The sequence below is a fragment of the Wyeomyia smithii genome, chromosome 2 (genome assembly GCF_029784165.1).
Source record: "Wyeomyia smithii strain HCP4-BCI-WySm-NY-G18 chromosome 2, ASM2978416v1, whole genome shotgun sequence".
In the NCBI taxonomy this organism is placed as follows: domain Eukaryota; kingdom Metazoa; phylum Arthropoda; class Insecta; order Diptera; family Culicidae; genus Wyeomyia; species Wyeomyia smithii.
In genome coordinates this window covers 90,424,417-90,446,608 of record NC_073695.1, presented here as the reverse complement: position 1 = coordinate 90,446,608, position 22,192 = coordinate 90,424,417, and the positions used below count along the sequence as shown (strand labels likewise).

The following is a 22,192-nucleotide window of genomic DNA, read 5'->3' as shown; positions in this document are numbered from 1 at the left end:
GTTAACAAAATCCAGGTTCGAACGAGCCCATCCATGGCATTTCATATGAGCGACGTGGTCGCAAAGATAGCACTTGACTACATTCAAGTTTTTAATGGGCTCAGAGCATTCAGCGCAATATTTATCCATGCCTATCGGGGTGTCTTGCCTGCCGAATGTAAATAAGGGGGTCTAGATTACAGATCCAGAGCGAGCGGGAGACAGCAATTGAATAGCTCGAATAAACAATAGCGATCCAACAGACAGTAGCGGCTCGAAAAACACTTTACTGTTCGAATAACACTTGAACTTTATCACTATTGTGATGAATTGATGTACTGTTAACGGAAAAACTTTGATATAATTTAAATCACAGGCGATTACAAAGTAAAAAACAATTTTAACTTGGACTGTAAAAATAGTCACTACAGCGTCTCGACAGTGCTGCCAAAAAAAACATTATATCGTATCTGTAAGACATTGTATAGTATCGAACAAACCAGTCTGGATTAGGTTTTTTCTTTTTGCTTCGATCAGCAAACCATCAATTTTTAGTTAATCTTTTGTAGTTCTTACAAAAAATGAACAAGCTTTTTTGAAAATATTATTTAAAGCTCTTAAAGGCTATGAAAATATTCATAATCATCATATTTTTTTTTTGTAAAATTTCACAATAACCATCTAAGAAACTGTTTAATATAAAGCTAGTGCCACAAATGTTCTGCACATAAACAATGGAATACAATAAGAAATGTAATACGGGGAAATATAATACTTAAGCTTGGCTTGCCTAATCTGATTCAAACGAAGTAACAAGTCCAACCAGACTACCCACTCCCATGGTTTCTTAGCTTTGAAACGATGAAAACATAGCCTTTTCTGAAAAGGAAACAACTAGATAGAACGTATTTTCAAACATTTAATCAATCAACACAAGTTTGATAGAGTATTTCAACTAAACCCAAGCCACTTGTGGTTTATGGTGAGATGATGTGCATTCTATAAACGGAAACGATTCATTTCCCAGATAAAATGACTTGCTGGCTTAGAATGTTAAATCCCGATGATTTTTTCTGTAAAAATAAAAATAACCGCAAATAAAATTGTATTGCTTTTTGTCACTCCACGATCCCCAGTTATTAAAATAATGTTCATTTGAAACTCAGCTAACAATTAAACACTGAACCACACTAACCACCGTCCGTCGTCAAAAATACTGCAGCAAAGTAAGCAGTGAAAACGGAAACTGAAATCTCTGGCCAAGGATTATTCAGTTTCAAATAAACATTTCATACGATTATGACCAGTGCATATTTTATCGGAACTGAGCAGGCTTCATTACACCATGTGGCGTTTACTTTGTCACCGACTGACTCTCATTGCCGTAAGGGCTTCAAGCAAGAACTTCGTTTGCCGGAGTGACATGAATTTCACCACAAGTCACTGTCAGAAATTGCATTTCCTACATCCGGCTTCGTGCAAAAATAATCTTTCTTCCTTCGGCGGTACAATGGTACCTACTGCTTGCCGCCTTCCCACTTTCTCCGCTTCATGGGTTTTAGATAGACAATGCTGAATAAATCATTTCGCCTGCTGCCATGTAAGTGAGAGGCGAGGCGTGGTGCGAGGCGAACGATGTGAGCTGGTCCCGGTTGGCTGCAACTATACGACATCCGGTACAATGCAGTGGCCCCGGGGGAGTGTAGAACAATGTCTAACACTGTCACTCACATCTGCACATGTGCCAAAGATGCACGATCCGCCCAGGTTCCTCCTGTCTCTTTACGGTAATCTGATTGCTGGTGCACTTTGATCAACGATATGCATGAAGGATCAAGGATACAGAAAAACCAATGATGTGTAGCAATGATAGAGAAAAGGAATTTCCTCGAGATATCCATGCTGAAGATAGTTCCTACGGCATCATCGGAGATTCATGAACCAACAGGAAAAATAATATCCAAAGCATATTCCGACCAAGGCAGTGTCTTTGGCCCATAGTAATGTTTAATCTCGAACGATATTGCACGTTATGACTCTCTTTCTCTCTTAAGCTCAACTACAAAGCCAGGCTCTCGTTCTGCTTTTACTTTTAATGCTGTGATTGATTTTAAATTAAAATAATAAACGCTTGTGAGACTGGATGTGGATAATTATTTCTTGAGTGTCTTTTTTCATCTAATCCTGTGAACAACAAGTAAAATGTAGCGGGTTTGGTTTTTATTAAGAATAATCTTCAGCAAAATGCGATTGCATTGAATTGCAATAAATTGAGGTTACTCCAGGTGGCGATGCTTAAACTGGTAGCCAGTTGGTAACTCTGCGCAACGTAGAAGAGAAATAATTTATGCTTTCCGATGTCGGATATCAATGACTTGTTGATTCCAGTGGAATAGTTCAATTTCGTTGCGCTTCTTTGTTCTTAATAATCCCATTCGAGAGCAACGCGACCCACGTTGGAAGGACAATAAATTAACGATTCACACAGCAGCAGCAAGCATCTAAGCATACTACCAGGTTGCATTCCCGCTAGCATTGCAAAGTGTGCTTCCATCTCATATCCTCTATCGGAATACATTGGCGAGGTTCAAATGTGCACCCCAATGGCGCGATACGTGGCAGCTGCAGCAGTAAAATGCTTTTTTGCGCTTTGGAGCATTTTCAGCTTCCAGTGCATTAAATTATTCATAGCACTTCACTTTGGTAACGAATGGGCGACCTTGTAAGTGAACCCTCTACTTGCCGCACAGCTGAGTCTTGGCAAGGGTTGGTCATTTTTATCTTCTGATATTTGTTGCATCAAAAACATTTCGAAGCGATAAAATCGAGCAGTTTGTTTGTGCATGATTGCCCTCGACGGGAAACTTCTATGCAACTGAATTGAAAATATCTCTACTCTGTCGAAACGAACCCGGCAAACAAAATACTATCCTGCTTATCGAAATCTTTGAACATCCTCGGTAGTTACTCACCTTCGGAAGCATACCCAGCGACGAACGTGACTTGGCTAGCTTCCGAAGGGAGACCGTCAGACCGAGGATCCAGCAAGACATCCAAACCCCGAAAACAAGAGAGAAAAAAAAACTTTTGAATCGCGATGAAAATTTAATTTTGTTTGCAAACGTGAAAGGAAATTGCTGTAAGTGAAAATGTTCATCTCTTCGTCCAGCATGATATCATCCGCTTTAACCTAACGGCTAAAAAGTGCATTGTTAACGACAAGTAAACAGATTAAATGTAAAATTCTATCTACTTTGCACCGCCCAGGGCGATGAATATTTTAAACGCGCAGCACGATCCGTTCCATTTCCGACGCAGGAGTTGCAGTCGGCAGCAGCACTGTTGGCAATGCAAAGCAATGCAATGGCCTTTGCTTAGTTATAATGGACTCGAACTTGCGGCTGCGAAAGAACAGAAGAGTATATATATATAACAAAATCCTCTGCTACGCTGTGTGCTTAAAAAAAACTCAAATCAAATTTACTGGCACCTTTTGATGCTCTGCTGTTGCGCTAGATAAATATTTTGAAGAACTCCATTGCAGTTGAAAGAACCTATTTTGATATTATTTTCGTTTCGTTCCGTTTCGTTCCAGTATTTATGGATGAGCCACGGTTTGCACAACCAATTCCGAATGTGACGGTAGCAGTCGGCAGAGATGCTAATCTTCCTTGTGTGGTAGAACATTTAGGTTCCTATAAGGTAAGTGCTCATTAATTGAAATGCACATTTCATACTAGTAATCGGATAGTCCCAGTGAGTTCCAAACTCGAAGTCGCAGTGCGGCTTGAGTTGTCCGACAGTTCGGTCATGTTTTTGGTTGCTTGTGGATTGGTCTGGTTCGTCTTTTAAAGACTTCCTGTTGGTTTTTCTCCAGACTACCCATTTAAAATTTGGTCAATTGTTGGCTTCTAAGCATTATCACGATTACGGAAATACCCATATTAGGTGGTATTATGTCACTTTCGGCTGTTTTCCAGTAACCGGAAGTCGTAATTTTGGGTTTTGAAATGGTATGTGGAGTCAATTTTTTGGGTGTCATTCTGGTTTCGGAAATATTCATGTTGGATGGTATTTGACACCGGAGGTCGCCATCTCAGAATTGAAAATGATGTATTTCTTGTTCCAAAAACTTTCACAAGCCAAGCTTGGTTTCATTCACTTGATTAGTTCTTGAGTTGTACAAAAAAAAATGGTTTATTTAGATAGGAGCATCTCATTCAGAATAGGTGCCGCCATGAAAAATATTTTCGACCCCTGAAACCTCACATGCCAGAATCGATTGATTCAGAGCTTCGTGGTTCACGGTCCCCTCCCTTCCAGAAAATAATAATTTTTGCTTTTAAAAACTTCCACACGCCAAACTTGGTTCTATTTGTTTGCTAAGTTATAGAGTTAGGCTTCGTACACAAATTACCTAACGCTGAAAATCTTAATTTCAGACCAACTCCCCCCCCCCCCCCCCCCCCTATGTAACAATAAGTAACGTTCGATATGACTCCCTCCCCCCTAAAATTACGTAACGCTGAACAAACCGACCCTCCTCCAAATTTTCAATTTTGAGCAAGCTTTTCAGTTACGTAACTGTCTCAAGTACCTCCCTCCCTCCTATGTAACAACTAGTAACGCTGACTCAACCCCCCTCCTCCCCCCTTCATGCGTTACGTAATTTGGGTACGACGCCTTATGCAGAAATTTGTGTTTCATTTGTATGAGAACTCTCCCTTCCAGAGGAGGGAGGGGTGTCAAACTTTGCTTACTTTTACTTTTCTGGCGACAGATCGTTGAGTTCCTATGCCGAATCCAGAATACGTCCCCACAGGATTTCACCTGCGCCACAATGTTACGCCAACGTCCTCGGTCCATAACAGCAAGTCTCCAGTTTCTTGAAAGTCCCACACTTCCAAGTTCTTGCTCCACTTGGTCTAACCACCGGGATTGTTGTCCGGCATTCTTACAACATGTCCCGCCCGTTGCACCCTTCCAGCTTTAGGCGTCATTCATAAATTATGTAAGGATTTTTTTCGAAATTTCCGATCCCCCCCCCCTCCTCCCATTATAAGGCTTAGTAAGATTTTGCATTAGCCCCCTCCCCCCACGAATCTTACGTAAGATTTTTTCTTCAAGGAAAATTTCGAATATTATATATATTTTCGAAGATGAAACATTTGTTTTACATATAGCGTAATCGTAGAGGTTGATTCAGTTAATATCATGGTAAATTAAATAAAATTAAAAATCAATTAGAAATGAAGTAAAGTACAAAATCATTCAGCGACGGTGAATTCACTGCTTTGTCAAGGTTCAGCTGTTAGAATCACAGCGAGAAATAATTTGCCTAATTTATTTTTTTTAGTTTTGTTAATTTTTTTTTGTTTTTCAAAATTTTCCCATCTTACGTAGGATTCTCTTTAGTCCCCCTCTCCCCCTTCGTAAGCATTCGTAAGAAATTTGGATACCCCCCCCCCCCTCTGCCCCTAAGTCCTTACGTAATTTGTGGATGACCCCTTAGCGATTTTCTGGCCAGTGCTTGCAACTCCTCCTCGAGCATTGTCCATGTCTCGGTGAGTCCAATTCTCGCAGCTTCCCTTTTGAGAGCCGTAAAAGCCTCCTCAACTGCTTTACGGTTAACACCAATTATATCATTGTCGACCGCGAAGCCTGGAAGCATGTGGGACTTCGTGATGATAGTGGCGCTTCTCTGCACAGCTACACTCCGTATTGCACGTTCCCCTCCCTGTTATTACACATGACAGGTACTTGCACGTCACGGTTCCTGATTCCTGATTGAGAAGCTCGTCGTGTAGTGCCTGGTGAAGCAATTCTCCGCCTCCGCGAGGATGCGATCGTAGTGCTCAAGTTTCTTACGGCGGTGAAGCCTCTTTTCGGCAGCTCTTGTCACCCGGTATTTCTCCCGCATCTGACGCATCAAACGATTTACTGCTACTAACGCGCTGATCTAGACCCGGTTCTTCTCTTCTATCACCTCTAGATACTCAGCATCGAACCACCCACTACGCTTGGTTACCGTTGTCATGCCTATCACTTCTCGCGCTGTTTCACTGACCGCATCATGGATGTGCTTCCACTGCTCGCTCAGGTCCGCTCCAGCTGGTTTACCGATCCGTCTATGGACCAAGTATACTCTGCAGCAACTCCTTCCGCTGATGACCTCTTGATGTCCAGGCGTATCCTCCTCACCGATCTCTATTAGTGATTAGTGATAGTGATCTTGGCCCTCGGGAGAACTGCACATCTATGACGATCTTTTGCAGCGAAATAAATTTCATTTGCGGTGTTCCTTGATCTAGAAGGAGCATTTGATACAGGGGTAGACAAAATGATTGATACAGGCAAAATTTTGTCAATTTTGAAATAGTCAGAACTTCACGAAAAATGAATCAATTTTTATGAAACCAGTTTCATTTTACTGTAAAACTATTCTAGTTTCAAAAATTTAATAAGGAATTTTACGGGACCAACGGACACCGGAAATATTACGGATTTTAGGAGTGTGTACCGAAATGTGGATTCTTGCAACGCTTATAACTTTTCCTGACATTTTATTTCTTTTAAGTGTATATGTTTACAATAAACTAGTATTTATTCCGAGTTCATTGCTACCCAAAGGTTGAAAATCCGTCGAGAAAACATCAAGATATGAGTTAATAAAGTATGTTTTTTTTGCAGTTTTTTTGCTGTTGTGTACATAGTACACGGAAAAGTTTTTGTTAGAAAAACTTTTTTTCTTTAAAAGTTTGCACTGTGGGTTCTGAAGAGTTTAAGGCAACTAAATTGTCTATCTAAAAACCTTCATTTTGAAAAAATCTCAAATGACCGATATTTTTAAAATCACTTTTCGTTTTTTAAAATTATTTTTTTTTCAGTGTAGGATCTAAAATTCAATTGTTTAATATTTTTAAATAGAAGTTTAAGTAAATTTCTAGAAGTTATCTATTGACAATCATTCTCTATCTTTCGTCATTTATATTGTATTCCTGGTCGCTGTGGAATCGATGGAAACGAAAAAGCCGATGAACTTGCAAGACTTGGAATCTCTCCTCAGTTCATAGGACCAGAACCTTTCGATCCTTTCGATTTTCGAACCGTCGATCAGCATGTGGTCGAGGCCTCTCCTTTGGGGTGTCTCCACACGCAAAAGTTCATGTCTTGTACAATCATTGTACTTCCCGATTCGCACATATTTTGCACTAACTTTGAATTTTGAAATCAGAATATGTATCATATACCGACAGTTTATTTCTTACATCGAAAGTATTAATGACTGCTACTCAATCAACTCAATCAACTGCTTAATCAACGATTGCGCTAAAAACGCACATTTTTGTACTGGTTTCGCACCATCTAACTTTTGCGTGCAGGTGTGCTTCCGAATGTTCAGACGTGCCTGGCCGCGGCGAAGTTCACTAACCTCAAAGCGTTGGCGTTGGTGGTAGAGTGATGGCTTTCCCTACCAATAACGGGGCGAAAGAACTCCTCTCGTCCGACTTGTGCGTTCATATCTCCGATGACAATCTTTATGTCGTGTTGTGTTTTCTCAAGGAGCACGTCGTCGGTTTTATAGTTTGTCGGCGCGTACACGTTGATAAGGCTGTAATTAAAGAATCTGCCTTTGATCTTCAATACGCATAGAAGGTCATTAATAGGCCGTATCATTCTCTGGATTGTTTGTAGTACGTTTATTTCAGCATGCTGCTTTACTAAAGCTGCGATGCCTAGTCTCGCGACGGGGCTGCCATCTTGGGTGTACACACCGCATTTCATAGTTCAGCCATTTCATAGTTCAGCCGTCCGCTCTGGATCAGTCGCTGTTTGAGCCTTAACCTGAAGAACAGACGCTCTCGCAGACGACCAAGTTCCCACCGGTTCTCCGATCTTCCCTTGGTTGCTCGTATCTCAGTCGGTACCACGTGGAGGTAGGGATAGGAGTTGCTGGGCATTATGCTATGAACCACACTGGGGTCTATTTTATGCCAACTAGCACCAGTATGTTTTATGTAGGATGTGGCAATGGTATCATAGTTGTACTGGCACGCGTGTAAAACTGCTATGATTTTATTTACACTATCGTTGCTAGGGAAAGATGCTACGTCATACCAATGTTTTAATTTCGTTATCCTGCATTATTGTAGTGTAGTGAATAATAAATTCGAATATTTAGCCACAAAAACTCAAGATATCCTGGAATATCAAGGTGTACAGTCTACTGTTGTGCCATTACTGCCTATCGTGCAGAAAAAAATACCAGGCTACATTGTTTCCCGAAAGAACAGACATTACGAAAACAAAGGACTAGAAAAACACTAGTACAAATAGGTACGTAATGACAAAATGTAAGAGTACCGTTTCGTTAAAACAGAAAAATTCTAGCTGTCCCATCTGTTCGAAACACTCCGCCCGAAAAACCAACTAATCGAACCAATCACTTAAAGCGAAACATTTAAAAAAAAATTGTGAAGGACTTCTTAACACAGCCTTAATTCAATTGTACAAGAAATGCCTAAATTCGGATTTGGTCTGCGTCTCGCATTTCTCTGCCACTTCGAGTAAAATAAGCAGTACCTTTGGACAGTCAACGACTTCTACAGGAACTGACACATTTGATACTGGGCTGTGCAGCTTCGTGAAAAAAAAAAAAACAGGAAACTACACGCACGAACTTAAAGACTTTACTTGAAGATCCTTGGGTGGATTAGTTTTCCTTTGGTTTATTATTGAAACCATCAGATGAGTGGATGGAGGACGCTAATAAGTAGGAGCAAAACTATGGTGCATTGCACAATATGGGTGCTAAACGCGATGAAATTGATTTCCGAGACCAAAAAATGTTCTTGTGAGATGATTCCTTATCATCGACATCCTACAAAGTTGTAAAAAATTATGTGAATATGAAAAAACATCCGTGTGAAGCACATGTCAAAGGTTATTCAGGAAAAAATGCATAAATTAAAATTTCGAAGGAAACAATCTAAAACTGAAAAAATCTGTACCAAGGATAGAAAAAAAATATAAAAAGATGCAGAATTAATTAATTGAATAAAACTATTATATTGCAGATATTGTCTCAAATTGGTTTAAACGTTTGTTACATCCGAAAGTTTGGTGGTAGTTATTATCAAATTAGTATATTAATGCAGTTTTAAAAATATTCAAGATAAAAAAGTTCAAGATGATCTTGCAGTTTAAGTTCCTTCTTCATCATAAAAAGCAGCTAATTTGTAGCAAAATTCAATGAAAATAAAAAGAGGATGTAAAGTGCTTTCCTCTGACCTATTCAGAAAATGCCTGTAAAAAAAATTGGTAAAATAAGCATGAACATCAAAATCTATGAATTATCTCCATAAGAGAAAGTAGAAACATTTGTGGTATGACGTCCCAGCTGTACGTTCGGCCGTTGCTTAGATTGTTTAACTCGCCAACACATTTTCACATACACTTCTTCCACACCCTATATGAACCATAATGAACTAGCACGGGTGTACTGCTGGTACGCACTGCCTAACCGTTTACCAACCGGGGTGTCGAACTACCACAGAAAAATTCCTTACTTCCACAAACCTCCACATGCCAAATTTAGTTCCCTTTGTTTGATGAGTTCTCGAGTTATGCAGCGATTCGTATTTCATTTGTGAGGGCACTTCCCTTCCAGAGTAGGGAGGGGTGTTGAACCACCATTTAAAAGTCTATAACTTTCAAAAACATCCGCATTGCATGTTCGGTTTTATTTGCTTGATTAGTTCTTGAGTAAGTCTCCCAGCTGGTCTCGTGGTACCATGCCGGCCTCACAAGCCAGTCGTCGTAGGTTCGAGTCTCGGCTCGGGAGAGACTGTTAGTGTCAGTAGGATCGTAGCGCCTATCCCCGCAATTGTCCTGTTGTACACTTAACAGTTGGCTGCGAAGTCTGTGTATAATAAACAGAAGGTCGAGTCCCGATACGGAATGTAGCACCATGAAAAAAAAAGTTCTTGAGTTATGCAGGAAATTGTGTTTTTTTTTTTGCATGGGTCCTTCCCTTCCAGAAAAAGGAAGGAAGTCAAACTACCACAGAAATATTTTTTTCTTTTTTTTTAAAGGGGGGGGGGATTTGTTAGTAGCTTTAGTATTTATGATAAATATTAGTAAATAATGAGTATGTGTGTCCAATCACAAATGGTGACTTCTCAACACTGTTAGTAATTTGTAATTTTAATTGTTAGGATTTGTTTGCTTTCGCAATTAGGACTTATCATTCGTAGGGATTTAAACCTACTTGTCAGAAAAAGGGAGGTAAACTTACAACTAACTTAATTGCTAACTTATTGGCTATAAAGAGAGCTTATCGTAGCAATTGAGGATTGCAACGATTTTTGTCGAAAATTGTTAATAATTTTATTTGACATAGCTTCTAATGGTTCAACACCAGTAAGTCTATGTAATTCGAGTGTACCAAACCAAGGAGGACGCTTCAAAATCATTTTCAGAATTTTATTCTGAATCCTTTGGAGCGTTTTCTTCCTTGTTGAACAGCAACTTGACCAGATCGGTACAGCATAAAGCATTGCTGGTCTAAAAATTTGTTTGTAAATCAAAAGTTTGTTCTTTAAACAAAGTTTAGAATTCCTGTTAATGAGAGGATATAAACATCTCGTATATTTGATGCACTTGGTTTGTATACTTTCAAAGTGCTCTTTGAAAATAAGTTTTTTATCGTAAATTAGTCTCAAGTACTTAACCTTGTCAGACCAACTTAATATAACCCCATTCATCTTGACAACGTGATTATTGTTTGCCTTGAGGAAAGAAGCCCTATTCTTATGGGGAAAAATTATCATTTGAGTTTTAGAAGCATTGGGAGAGATTTTTCACTTTTGCAAGTAGGAAGAAAAAATATCTAAACTTTTCTGCAATCGACTGCATATGACACGAAGACTTTTTCCTTTTATGGAAATGCTTGTATCATCGCAGAACAATGACTTTGTGCATCCTGGAGGCAAATCAGGAAGATCTGAAGTGAATATGTTGTACAGGACTGGGCCCAAGACAGAACCTTGAGGCACACCTGCTCTGACAGGAAATCTATCAGATTTTGAATTCTGATAGACAACCTGCAAAGTTCGATCAGTAAGATAGTTTTCCAAGATTTTGGTTAGGAAAATTGGAAAATTAAATGTTTGCAATTTCGCAATCAAACCTTTATGCCAAACACTGTCGAATGCTTTTTCTATGTCTAAAAGAGCAGCTCCAGTGGAATAATCTTCAGATTTGTTAGCTCGTATCATATTAGTAACTCTGAGCAATTGATGAGTTGTGGAATGCCCATGGCGAAATCCAAACTGTTCATCTGCAAAAATTGAATTTTCGTTGATGTGTGACATCATTCTGTTAAGAATAATTCTCTCAAACAGTTTACTTATTAAAGAAAGCAAACTGATTGGTCGATAACTTGAAACTTCAGCTGGATTCTTATCCGGTTTTAAAATTGGAGTATTTTTTGCATTTTTCCATAATTTGGGAAAATAAGCAATTTTGAAGCAGCAATTGAAAATTTTCACTAAAAATTCCATTGCGCTCTCAGGGAGATGTTTGGTTAATATATTAAAGATTCCATCGTCACCAGGTGCTTTCATATTTTTGAAATTTTTAAGAATTGATTTTATCTCATTCAAGTTAGTTTCAATTCTTTCTGAAGGTAAAATATTTTGGGAGGAAATTAAATCAAATTGACGTGTGACTTCATTTTCGATTGGACTCACAAAATTCAAATTTGAGTTATGAACACTCTCAAACTGCTGGGCAAGTCTTTGAGCCTTTTGTTCATTGGATACAAGAAAATGTTCACAATCTTTTAAAACTGGAATAGGCTTTGAAGGTTTCTTAAACTCTTCGACAGCTTCCAAAAGGGTTTTGAATAGGGTTTCAATTTTTCAACTTTAGTCTTAAAATTTTGATTTCTCAGGAGAGTAAATCTACGTTTAATCTCTTTCTGTAAATCTTTATAAATAGTTTTAAAAACAGGGTCACGGGAACGTTGATATTGACGTCTGCGGACATTTTTCAAACGAATTAGAACAGAACAGAATAATTTCTGGCATCAATAATTGCACATTTCAATGATTCTAAAGCGGAATCAATATTCACTTCGTTTTGCAAATCAAGCACATTATTGAAATTTCTCTCAATATGAGTTTTGTATCTTTCCCAATTAGCCTTGTTATAATTAAAAACAGAGCTCATAGGGCTTAAAACTGATTCATGTGATAAAGAAAAAGTTATTGGAAGATGGTCAGAATCAAAGTCAGCATGTGTGATCAAATCACTACATACATGACTTTGATCTGTTAGCACCAAATCAATTGTTGATGGGTTTCTTACAGAAGAAAAGCAAGTAGGACTATTCGGAGACAAAATAGGATAGTATCCTGAAGAACAATCATTGAATAAAATTTTGCCATTGGAATTACTTTGAGAATTATTCCATGACCGATGTTTAGCGTTAAAATCACCGATTATAAAAAATTCCGAACGATTTCTGGTGAGTCTTTGTAAATCACCTTTAAAATAATTTTTGTGCTCGCGTGTGCATTGGAATGGTAAATATGCTGCGGCAATAAATAAAATCCCAAGTTCAGTTTGAACTTACATTCCCAAAGCTTCAATAACTTTCGTCTCAAGATGGGGAAGAGCACGATGTTTGATTCGGCGATGAATAACAATTGCAACTCCACCGCCGGAACCCTGAATCCTATCATATCTATGAGCTACGTAATTGGGATTATATTTTAATTTAATGTTAGGTTTCAAAAATGTTTCAGTAATAATTGCGATATGCACATTATTTACTGTTAAGAAATCAAAAAGCTCATTCTCATTGGCCTTCTGCGAGCGAGCATTCCAATTTAATATTTTAATTGTTTTATTTAAAATCATTGCTAAATTTTAAATTAGAAACAATTTTAATAGTAAAATTTGTGCCTATTTGAATGGCTTCAAACATTGATTTTGCCATGGCGTTCATAAGATCGAACATTGCCTGTTGCAAAAAAGAAAGTTTACCTGCCGTAATAGGCCCCAGGCAGTTGACATTAGAAAAAATATTTTCGGTAGTAATATTAGCTGGGGTAATAGGTGTACAATTATTTTCTAGCGTGTTTTGCTTACCCATATTAGCGGTCATTTACGAACTACCAACATTAGGCGGTAGAATGTTCGAACTATCTGTAACCTGTGCATATGTTAAACGAGTATGCAAAGGAGTTGAGAAAGTGGGTGGTACTGCTACGCTTGGAGAATTTTGTTTTGAATTTTGTTTACCTTGCCTTGCCTTAACAATTGCTAAACGGGCTGGGCATTGATAAAAATTCGACATATGGTTGCCGTTACAATTCGCACAGTGAAAATTTTTACTCTCTTTCACAGGACATGTGTCCTTTTTGTGAGAAGAGTCTCCACAAATGAGGCATTTTTGGTCCATGTTACAAAACTTTGAACCATGGCCATAACGTTGGCAAACACGGCATTGGGTGATATGCTTTTCACCTCCGCCAAACTTTCGATATAATTCCCATTTTACACGCACGTTATATAAAGCATGTGCTTTTTCAAAAAATTTTAAGTTATCAACCTCACTGCGGTTAAAATGAATTAAATAATATACAAGGGAAATTCCAGTTCGCTGACTGTTTTCGCCTCGTGATTTTTGTTTCATCAGAATTACCTGGGTAGGGGCTATACCAAGTAATTCTGTATGTAAATGTAAAAAATGTATGTAAAAAATTTATACATCTTTTCAGTTAAATACTGAATAAGACGATTCCAATCTTTCAATGTTTGGGCCAGTAAACGGCATTCGCCTCTTCGGTCAATTTGATAAGTAACTTTGACGTCGGAGAGAAACGTAAAAAGTTCTCTTTTAAAAATATTAAATTCAGAAGCAATAGTTACCACAATAGGTGGAACTTTCTCCTTTTTTACAGAAATTTCACTTTGAATAGTTTTACTTTCGAACATTTCAATTTCGCCGCTTCTTGCTCAGGCAGAATATCATAAAAATGTTCACTGCATAAGCTAGTTTCAGAAAGAGATGCCTCTCTTTTCCTCCCCGTAGCGATGCGTGGTTTTTTTTTTCGTCCTGCCATTTCAAGTGTGTAACCTGTGCGGTTACAATTTTAATCGAGTGGAAAATTCACTTAATTATGTGTAACGCTGCAAGAGCGTGTACGCGTAAAAATAACCCTAACTTTGGGTACTATGGATACTACGTAAATTCGTTCGTTTTTTCGTTTGTGAACGATACTGTCGCGTTTAGTAGGGCCGATAATTTTTATTTTATATTTGTGAATTAATGTTTAGGGTTAGATAGGCCGGAATTTCCCTCTAGCTGCGGAAAAGTGGTGTGCTGAGTGCTGACTAAGACGTCACGGCGGGTTTGTTGTGGTCGGCAACATAGGCAGTCATCGCGGGATGATAAGTTTAGCCTCAACCACGGTAGGACATACACGTCGCGTGTTGTTATTGTTTTCTCAGTACGCGTTTACTGTTTTATATTCACAGCTTGTGTTCTCACTCGCGTCTCGAATCGTTTTATTTAGTAGCTGACTAAACAGTTGAGTATAGTTTTTACGACATCAATACCCAAGATCGTATTGAAAGGTCTTACCAACGATCAAATTGTTGATCAGATCAATATTACTTTAACAGAAATACTTAGCATAGCCCCTACCCGAAGAATTCTAATGAATCAAAAATCATGAGGCGGAAACAGTCAGAGAACTGGATTTTCCTTTATAAATTATTCAATCTATTTTACCTGCAATGAGGTTAAGATGAGTGAAGTGGGAATTATTTGGAAAAAATTTGTCGGAAATGAAAAGAATATTTACCAACGATAAAGCCATGGGTCCAAATTTTGCGCATGTACCTAAAATGTTTAATTTGTTGACACTTCACACAAAACGGATGCATGTCCAGTGGAAGAGAATCAAAATGTTCATTGTGCTAAATGTAACGGCAACTATATGTAAATTCAATTTCCCAATCAAAACAATCTCTAATATATATTGCTGATCCTCTAATTGTACCAATTGTACCGCCCAGTTAGAACGTGATGCCGGCTAATCCAGTTAGTTCGAAAAAGACCGTTGATATGGGTAAACAAAAAGACGGAGATAAACAAATACCGATAAACTCAAGCAGCATTGTTACTGAGAATATATTTTCTAATATCAATTGCCTGGATTATTATGGCAGGTAAGTTTTCTTTACTGCAACAGGCATTTCTCGATCTTATAAACGTCATATGGCAGGCAAATTCCATGTTCGAAACAATTCAAATTGGATTATTTTTTTTTGTTTGTTTCAAATTTAAAATTCAACAATAATTGTAAATAAACCAATCCAAATTTTGAACTGGAGCTCATTGAAAGTGGGAAAGGAAATGATTTTTTATTTTTTTTATTATTGAAGCTTTTCTTGAGCCAAATATCAAATTGAAATATGAAGATTTTGTCAAATCAGTCCTACTCCCTTGTAGGCATTCGTGAGAAAATGTGATTTATATCATTTCTTCTAAATAATGATCATCCAATTTGGAATTTTCACACCTACCACCTCAATTCATTCCTCTCATATTTTCCATACAGTGAATCGCTGGCAAATTTGGTAATCGACTACGAGAACCTCAAACACATTTGATTATTCCTCTAACCCCGCGGAATGCTGCGTTTGGCAAAACCGAAATATGAAACGGCAATTTAATTTTCGCACAAGCCACAGTCTAACCGTCCGAAGTGTGTAGATGTGGTTTCGCTACATTTTAGCATGGTTCGCAAAACGCACTTCTTCTACCGAAGCTGGTATACCAGCAATTAATTTGAAGTGTAATCCATCCGCTCATCATTCGCTGCTCTCGTTTAACAAGATAAAACTTTGCCGTTCAACAGTTTTCAAATCGTTCGATAGAATCGTCCCGGGCGGATAGATTCTTTTGTGTCCGTTCTTGGAAAGAAGAACCAAATTAACGGCTTGCATGTTTGTTGTCGGTTGTTACAGGTCGCCTGGATCCACATAGACCGACAGATGATACTGACGATACATCGGCACGTAATCTCCCGGATTCCTCGGTACAGCGTGACCTACGATAACTCCAATACGTGGTTGCTGCACGTCAATCAGGCCCAGCAGGACGATCGGGGCTACTACATGTGCCAGGTTAACACAAATCCCATGATCAGCCAGGTCGGCTATCTGCAAGTAGTTGGTAAGTTGGCTTTTCTTTTGATTGCATTGTGATGTAGTAATGAAAATTTCGTTTATCAATAGATACGTTATTATATTTCGGATTTGAACGCAGTTTACAATATTCAGTATATCATACGGAGTGTAGTTCGAATAGCTTTTATTTATTCAACACAGCAAAGAACTGCTTTCTTTTGAAACAAAAAAAGTTATAGGAGCTATAAAACCAAGCATTACGCAGATATGTCGATGGCCAGTACCAGAGTAGTTGATTACGCACAGTATAATTGAAAACAGGTTGCCATTTCGCTTGTTATAATACGTTTACATTACAAATCACGTTATTTATAACGTGATTACCCCTAATTCTGGGTTTAGCTACTAAATCTGTGCGACGACTTCACTAATATATGTTAAAACGAAGTTCCCTCCGCATGAAAATTTAATCATTGCCATTACATCAAGAAATCACACATATTTAACACAGCTTATCTGCACATGATTAGATACGAAGTGATGGCCTCGGTAAGCTTGCCGACTGAGGGTTGAAATATGTAAGCTTCTTCGCCTTCGTTTCTATTATTAGATTAAGAGATTGTTATATTTCCACACTGCTGTGCACTAACTTTGCCAAAGACATCTCCCAGCGTACCTACTTTTGGCTCGCTTCTTTATGCTAAGAATAAAGTTTTCCTCTCCAACTTTGCTTCTTAAATTCTCGACGAAGTCTATCCAATTAGAAGTTGTATCGTTTATGTTTCTGCAATCTGCCGGCGACCGATCCGGCCCAGACACCCGACCGAACTACTCGTACTATTGTTCGTTCGACTGTCGGTTACCACGTAATCGGGAAGCACGTGGCAATTGCTGCATTGTGCGGAACAGACCAAGGAAGTTATGAGGGTTGCAAACCCGTTACTAATGCCGATGCATTGCGCCGTTGGGATGAAAACTTCAGTGTAAAGACATTATCTAGCATACACTTCCTCTCTCTCTCTCTTTCTCTCTCTCTCGCATCCACTATGACGATTCGAAAGTGGGAATTGTGATGTGTTTTATCAAACGTTGCACACATCTGTTCGGCCGACGATGAGAGAGAGGCTTAATCCGATCAACGCAAAGTGGGTTGGAATTAGTTTGTGTATCTGCTGAGTGTGTCAACAAAAGTTTAATATCCGTGAAAGAATAAGTTAAACGCCTTATACTTGTATCTGCAACTATGTCGTTGTTTTGATGTTTGGATGCTGGACCCGAAAATGTGTTACAACATATGAATACAATGGGATGGAAACAAATATATTTCAAATAGCTAACACCTCGTTTGTCGTTTATACTCAAGATACAAGATGCAAGTGATAGGTATGTGTCTCAAGAAATTTCAGTTACAAAGGTGAATTGTTTTTGGTTTTATTTCATACACGCATTTTTTACATGTTGTAGAATGTAATTTCCAATAACTTATCCAAGAGGTTTTTTTAATGATTTGAACGTTTTATAATCGAAGATATAATGCTAAGAACAAAGATTAGACTTTCATATTATTGGCTAACAAACAATTCTGTAGAAGAAACCATCCTTCTAAATAGAAAAATTGAAGACAAAAAAATTTAGTACTAGTTTAGTACACGTTTAGTACAAATATTTTCATACAAAAATATTCCTTGATGATTTTCATAAACATTGCCGAGAACACTGTCTCGAAAATCCAACACGATCGGGAGTTATCAATTTTTTTCCGCTAGATTGCATTCCTGGACCACTGTGCATTGCTCTGATCTTTTGTGGTGTTCAAATTTTTTAATACATAGGCGGTCCATACAGTTTCAATGAGAATGGGAAGTTTTAATATTAGTTTCAATGCTAATTTGAAAACGCGTTTTTTCTCGACGCTATGAATTATGAGTTGTGTCACTTTTGTACAAAACCGACGGTATGTCAATTTTGGACAGTTTGTTCATTGTAAAGTGATTAGGAACCTACCACGGGAGTTGTATTTTTCTACTATGACGCTAACATATATTTCAAATAGCTAACACCTCGTTTGTCGTTTATACTCAAGATACAAGATGCAAGTGATAGGTATCTGTCTCAAGAAATTTCAGTTACAAAGGTGAATTGATTTTGGTTTTATTTCATACACGCATTTTTTACATGTTGTAGAATGTAATTTCCAATAACTTATTCAAGAGGTTTTTTTAATGATTTGAACGTTTTATAATCGAAGATATAATGCTAAGAACAAAGACTTTTCAATACTTGGATTTTCGAGACAGTGTTCTCGACAATGTTTATGAAAATCATCAAGGAATATTTTTGTATGAAAATATTTGTACTAAACGTGTACTAAACTAGTACTAAATTTTTTTGTCTTCATTTTTTTCAATTTAGAAGTATGGTTTCTTCTACAGAATTGTTTGTTAGCCAATAATATGAAAGTCTTTCAAAGTCACAACTATTCAAGAGGGCATCGTGTATGAGACATTTTTTTTTACAAAATGGACAAAAACTGTTATTTTCATTTTTTTTCTAAGTGTACTCACAAACTTTATGAGTTTCTAATCATAAATCCTTCAAACTTTGATCTTTGCCGCAGAATAAGGATGGCTATGACATGTACTTTTTGAGATATTTAAAAAAACAAAATTTTTTGATTTTCTTCAAAATGTCTCCATTAGCGCGCAAAGGCGCGACTTGAAACTCTCAGGGCTGAAAGAATATTAAACTTTTAAAAAGTATTCTATTTGAAAAAAAAGCATTTCATTAGACTTCATTAGTTCATTGTAAATATTGAACTAAATATTTGTAGACCAAATAAGTTCATATTTATTTCTCTTTAACATCTCCGTATACATTGGCCATAATATTGGAAACAAAATAGCACTTTTCTTCTAATTTTGAAGAATTTTACAAAATTATCCACGGAATAAGAGCTCCAAGGAATTCCAAGCTGAAATTTTGTCTACAGACACCTAGTTTCATATTCTTTCAGCTCTGAGAGTTTCAGGTTGCGCTTTTGTGCGCTAATGGAAATATGACATTTAAAAAAAATCATCGAAATTTCAGTTTTTTTAATATATCTTGAAAACTACAGGCCTAGGCATCCTGTTTCTGCGGCAAAGTTCAAAGTTTGAAAAATTTTTAATTAGAAACTCGTTAGTACACTTAAAAAAATAAAAAATAAAACAAAAATAAAAGCTTGTGTCCATTTTGTCAAACAAAATCAATATCTCATACACGATGCCTTCTTGAATAGTTGTGACTTTGGAAGACTTTCATATTATTGGCTAACAAACAATTCTGTAGAAGAAACCATCCTTCTAAATAGAAAAATTGAAGACAAAAAAATTTAGTACTAGTTTAGTACACGTTTAGTACAAATATTTTCATACAAAAATATTCCTTGATGATTTTCATAAACATTGCCGAGAACACTGTCTCGAAAATCCAACACGATCGGGAGTTATCAATTTTTTTCCGCTAGATTGCATTCCTGGACCACTGTGCATTGCTCTGATCTTTTGTGGTGTTCAAATTTTTTAATACATAGGCGGTCCATACAGTTTCAATGAGAATGGGAAGTTTTAATATTAGTTTCAATGCTAATTTGAAAACGCGTTTTTTCTCGACGCTATGAATTATGAGTTGTGTCACTTTTGTACAAAACCGACGGTATGTCAATTTTGGACAGTTTGTTCATTGTAAAGTGATTAGGAACCTACCACGGGAGTTGTATTTTTCTACTATGACGCTAACAGTTGTGGAAATCTCATTTTTACTACTTAAATTGAAAATATGTGATCGTCCTCAAAAGACCAGTTCGTTTTATTTTTCACAAAGCTGAAACAAGCCTGTATGACGATGCTTTCAACACAGACGGGAGACCCAGATCCAATCACCAGTGCGCGGTACGCCTGTTTCCTCCGTTGGTCCGTCCGGTATGGAAGGATTTGCCAGATTTCCCAGTAAATCATCCTCTTGCAACAGTGATCGGATAGGCAATGAAGTCTGAATTTCTGCATGCTAGCTCTTAGACGTGACTACTGAAAGTTATGCTCCGATGAGTGTGTTGAGTGAGCAAAACAACAAATTGTAGACTAGAAAATGGCAAGCAAAATAAAACATTTTTGATAGCTTCATTCAAAAGCGAGAACTCAATCATACGTTTATTGCGTAGTTTTTATCACTGTCAGCAACAGTTCGGCGAGTTGCAGGGAAAAACCATCATTCCCCTTAAATGTATGGCCAAACTTTATACATAGTGACTCTAATCTCCATCAGTAAAAATCAAAGTAGACAAGGCATTGCTTTCTTTCACGTTTTTTTGTTCAGGTGATGGTACGGTGTATTTAATTGGTATTTGATTGTTATTTACGCAATATTTTTGAACCGAAAATCAAACAAATTTCTGCAGAAGCTTCAAATTTTTATATCCAGTTTTCTCCAGTTCTTTACTTTGAATTCTTCTAGTTTTTCTTGAAAAAAGGTTGGCATCGCTGCCGTAAGTTGATGTCGAGAGACCGAAACATGTGGAAAACGTTCGTAACCCCTGTAATATTTGTACCTCTGAAACCAGCCCGACGCTATAAAACCGGATTACCCCACGTAATAAAATTGAGTATGGCGCCTTTTGCAATATCGGTATTTTCGGAATCGGTATGACGTCCGAAGACCTAATATTCATTTTATATTATAATTAAATGTTCTACAGGGTGACAAAAAAGTCCGGTCACACAGGAAAATCTCAATGTTTCAAAGAATAAGAAAAAAATCTGAATCTGGCTTTCATAGCTTTATTCAGTAACTCATAAAGATACTTCACAGACGATATCTCGGAATTACACCACCTTTCTCTGATCGAACCAGCTACAGACGTCTCGGAAAGTCGTCGCAAGCGGCGCGCACGTGCCTCATTGGCATCTCGTCCCAGATTTTCGTGATAACTCGCTTGAATTGCTCCAAATTTGTTATTTTATAGTCGTTCAGCTTCGACATCATGTATCCCCACACGAAATAATCCAGTGGATTCAGATCCGGAGTCAACGGAGGCCATTCATTCTATGACATGAAATCGGTCAAGTTTTCCTCACACCACGCCTGAACAACCTTTGCGATGTGGGATGGCGCGCCATCTTGCTGGAAGCAGTAGTAATCATCTTCGAACAATAGTTTAGCTTGAGGCAGAACATTTTTATTCAAAACCGTGTCCAGGTAGTACGCTGCGTTGATTTTGACCCCTTTATCGATAAAAATAAGAGGCAGTTTACCTCTCTTACAAATGGCTCTCCAAACCATCACTGACGTCTTATTTTGGAACCGGGAAACGTTCAGCTTGTCCGCAGGAGCTTGCTGGAGGCTCACACTCCAAACTCGATCATTTTGGCGATTGACTGTTTGCTCCAAAACGAACAGCTTCTCGTCCGAAAAAATAATCTCGTCATCTGCGCACCAAACGAGCAACTCCCGCGACCGTTGGTACCTCTTGTCCTTTGTAGCTTTGGTAACCCCATGAACCACCTGTTTTTTGTACGGTGTAAGTTTTAAATCCTTGCGCAGAAGCAGGCGCATTGATTCTAGGTTCATTTTACGGTTCCTAGCCAGCTTCCGTGCAGATTGGTTGGGATTCCGGCGAATCCGGTCTCGTATAATCTTTTTCAGCCTTGGAGTTCTCACAGACCTTGGTCGTCCAGATCGTGCCTTGTCCTCGGTGCCTCCGGTCTTTAGGTACCGATTTATGGTCCGGTACACGAATTTTCGGTTGATTCGATAACAGCTGCTCTTAACTCTGCCATGGCTAACAACTCAATGTAAACAAACTGCACAGAAACGTAACTCTGCCAGTTTGGGCAGCAAAGTTAATCCTTTCATTTGACATATAGATGGCACCAGAGAGATGCAACGTGTAGGCTACAGGCGACCCCAAAAAAGTGTGACCGGACTTTTTTGTCACCGTGTATATTCATTTTATATCATAATTCAATGT

At 38.0% G+C, this 22,192-nt stretch overlaps 1 protein-coding gene across 3 annotated transcripts in view; it reads left to right on the top strand.

The window, feature by feature from the left end:
• LOC129721611 (lachesin) overlaps positions 1 to 22,192 on the top strand; it is a 262,907-nt gene that overhangs the window by 214,340 nt on the left and 26,375 nt on the right. For all 3 annotated transcript variants that reach the window (XM_055674368.1, XM_055674367.1, XM_055674369.1), the window contains 2 exons: positions 3,575 to 3,681; positions 16,027 to 16,234. In XM_055674368.1, coding sequence (XP_055530343.1) covers positions 3,575 to 3,681; positions 16,027 to 16,234 — 315 coding nt within the window. The remainder of the gene's footprint in view (positions 1 to 3,574; positions 3,682 to 16,026; positions 16,235 to 22,192) is intronic.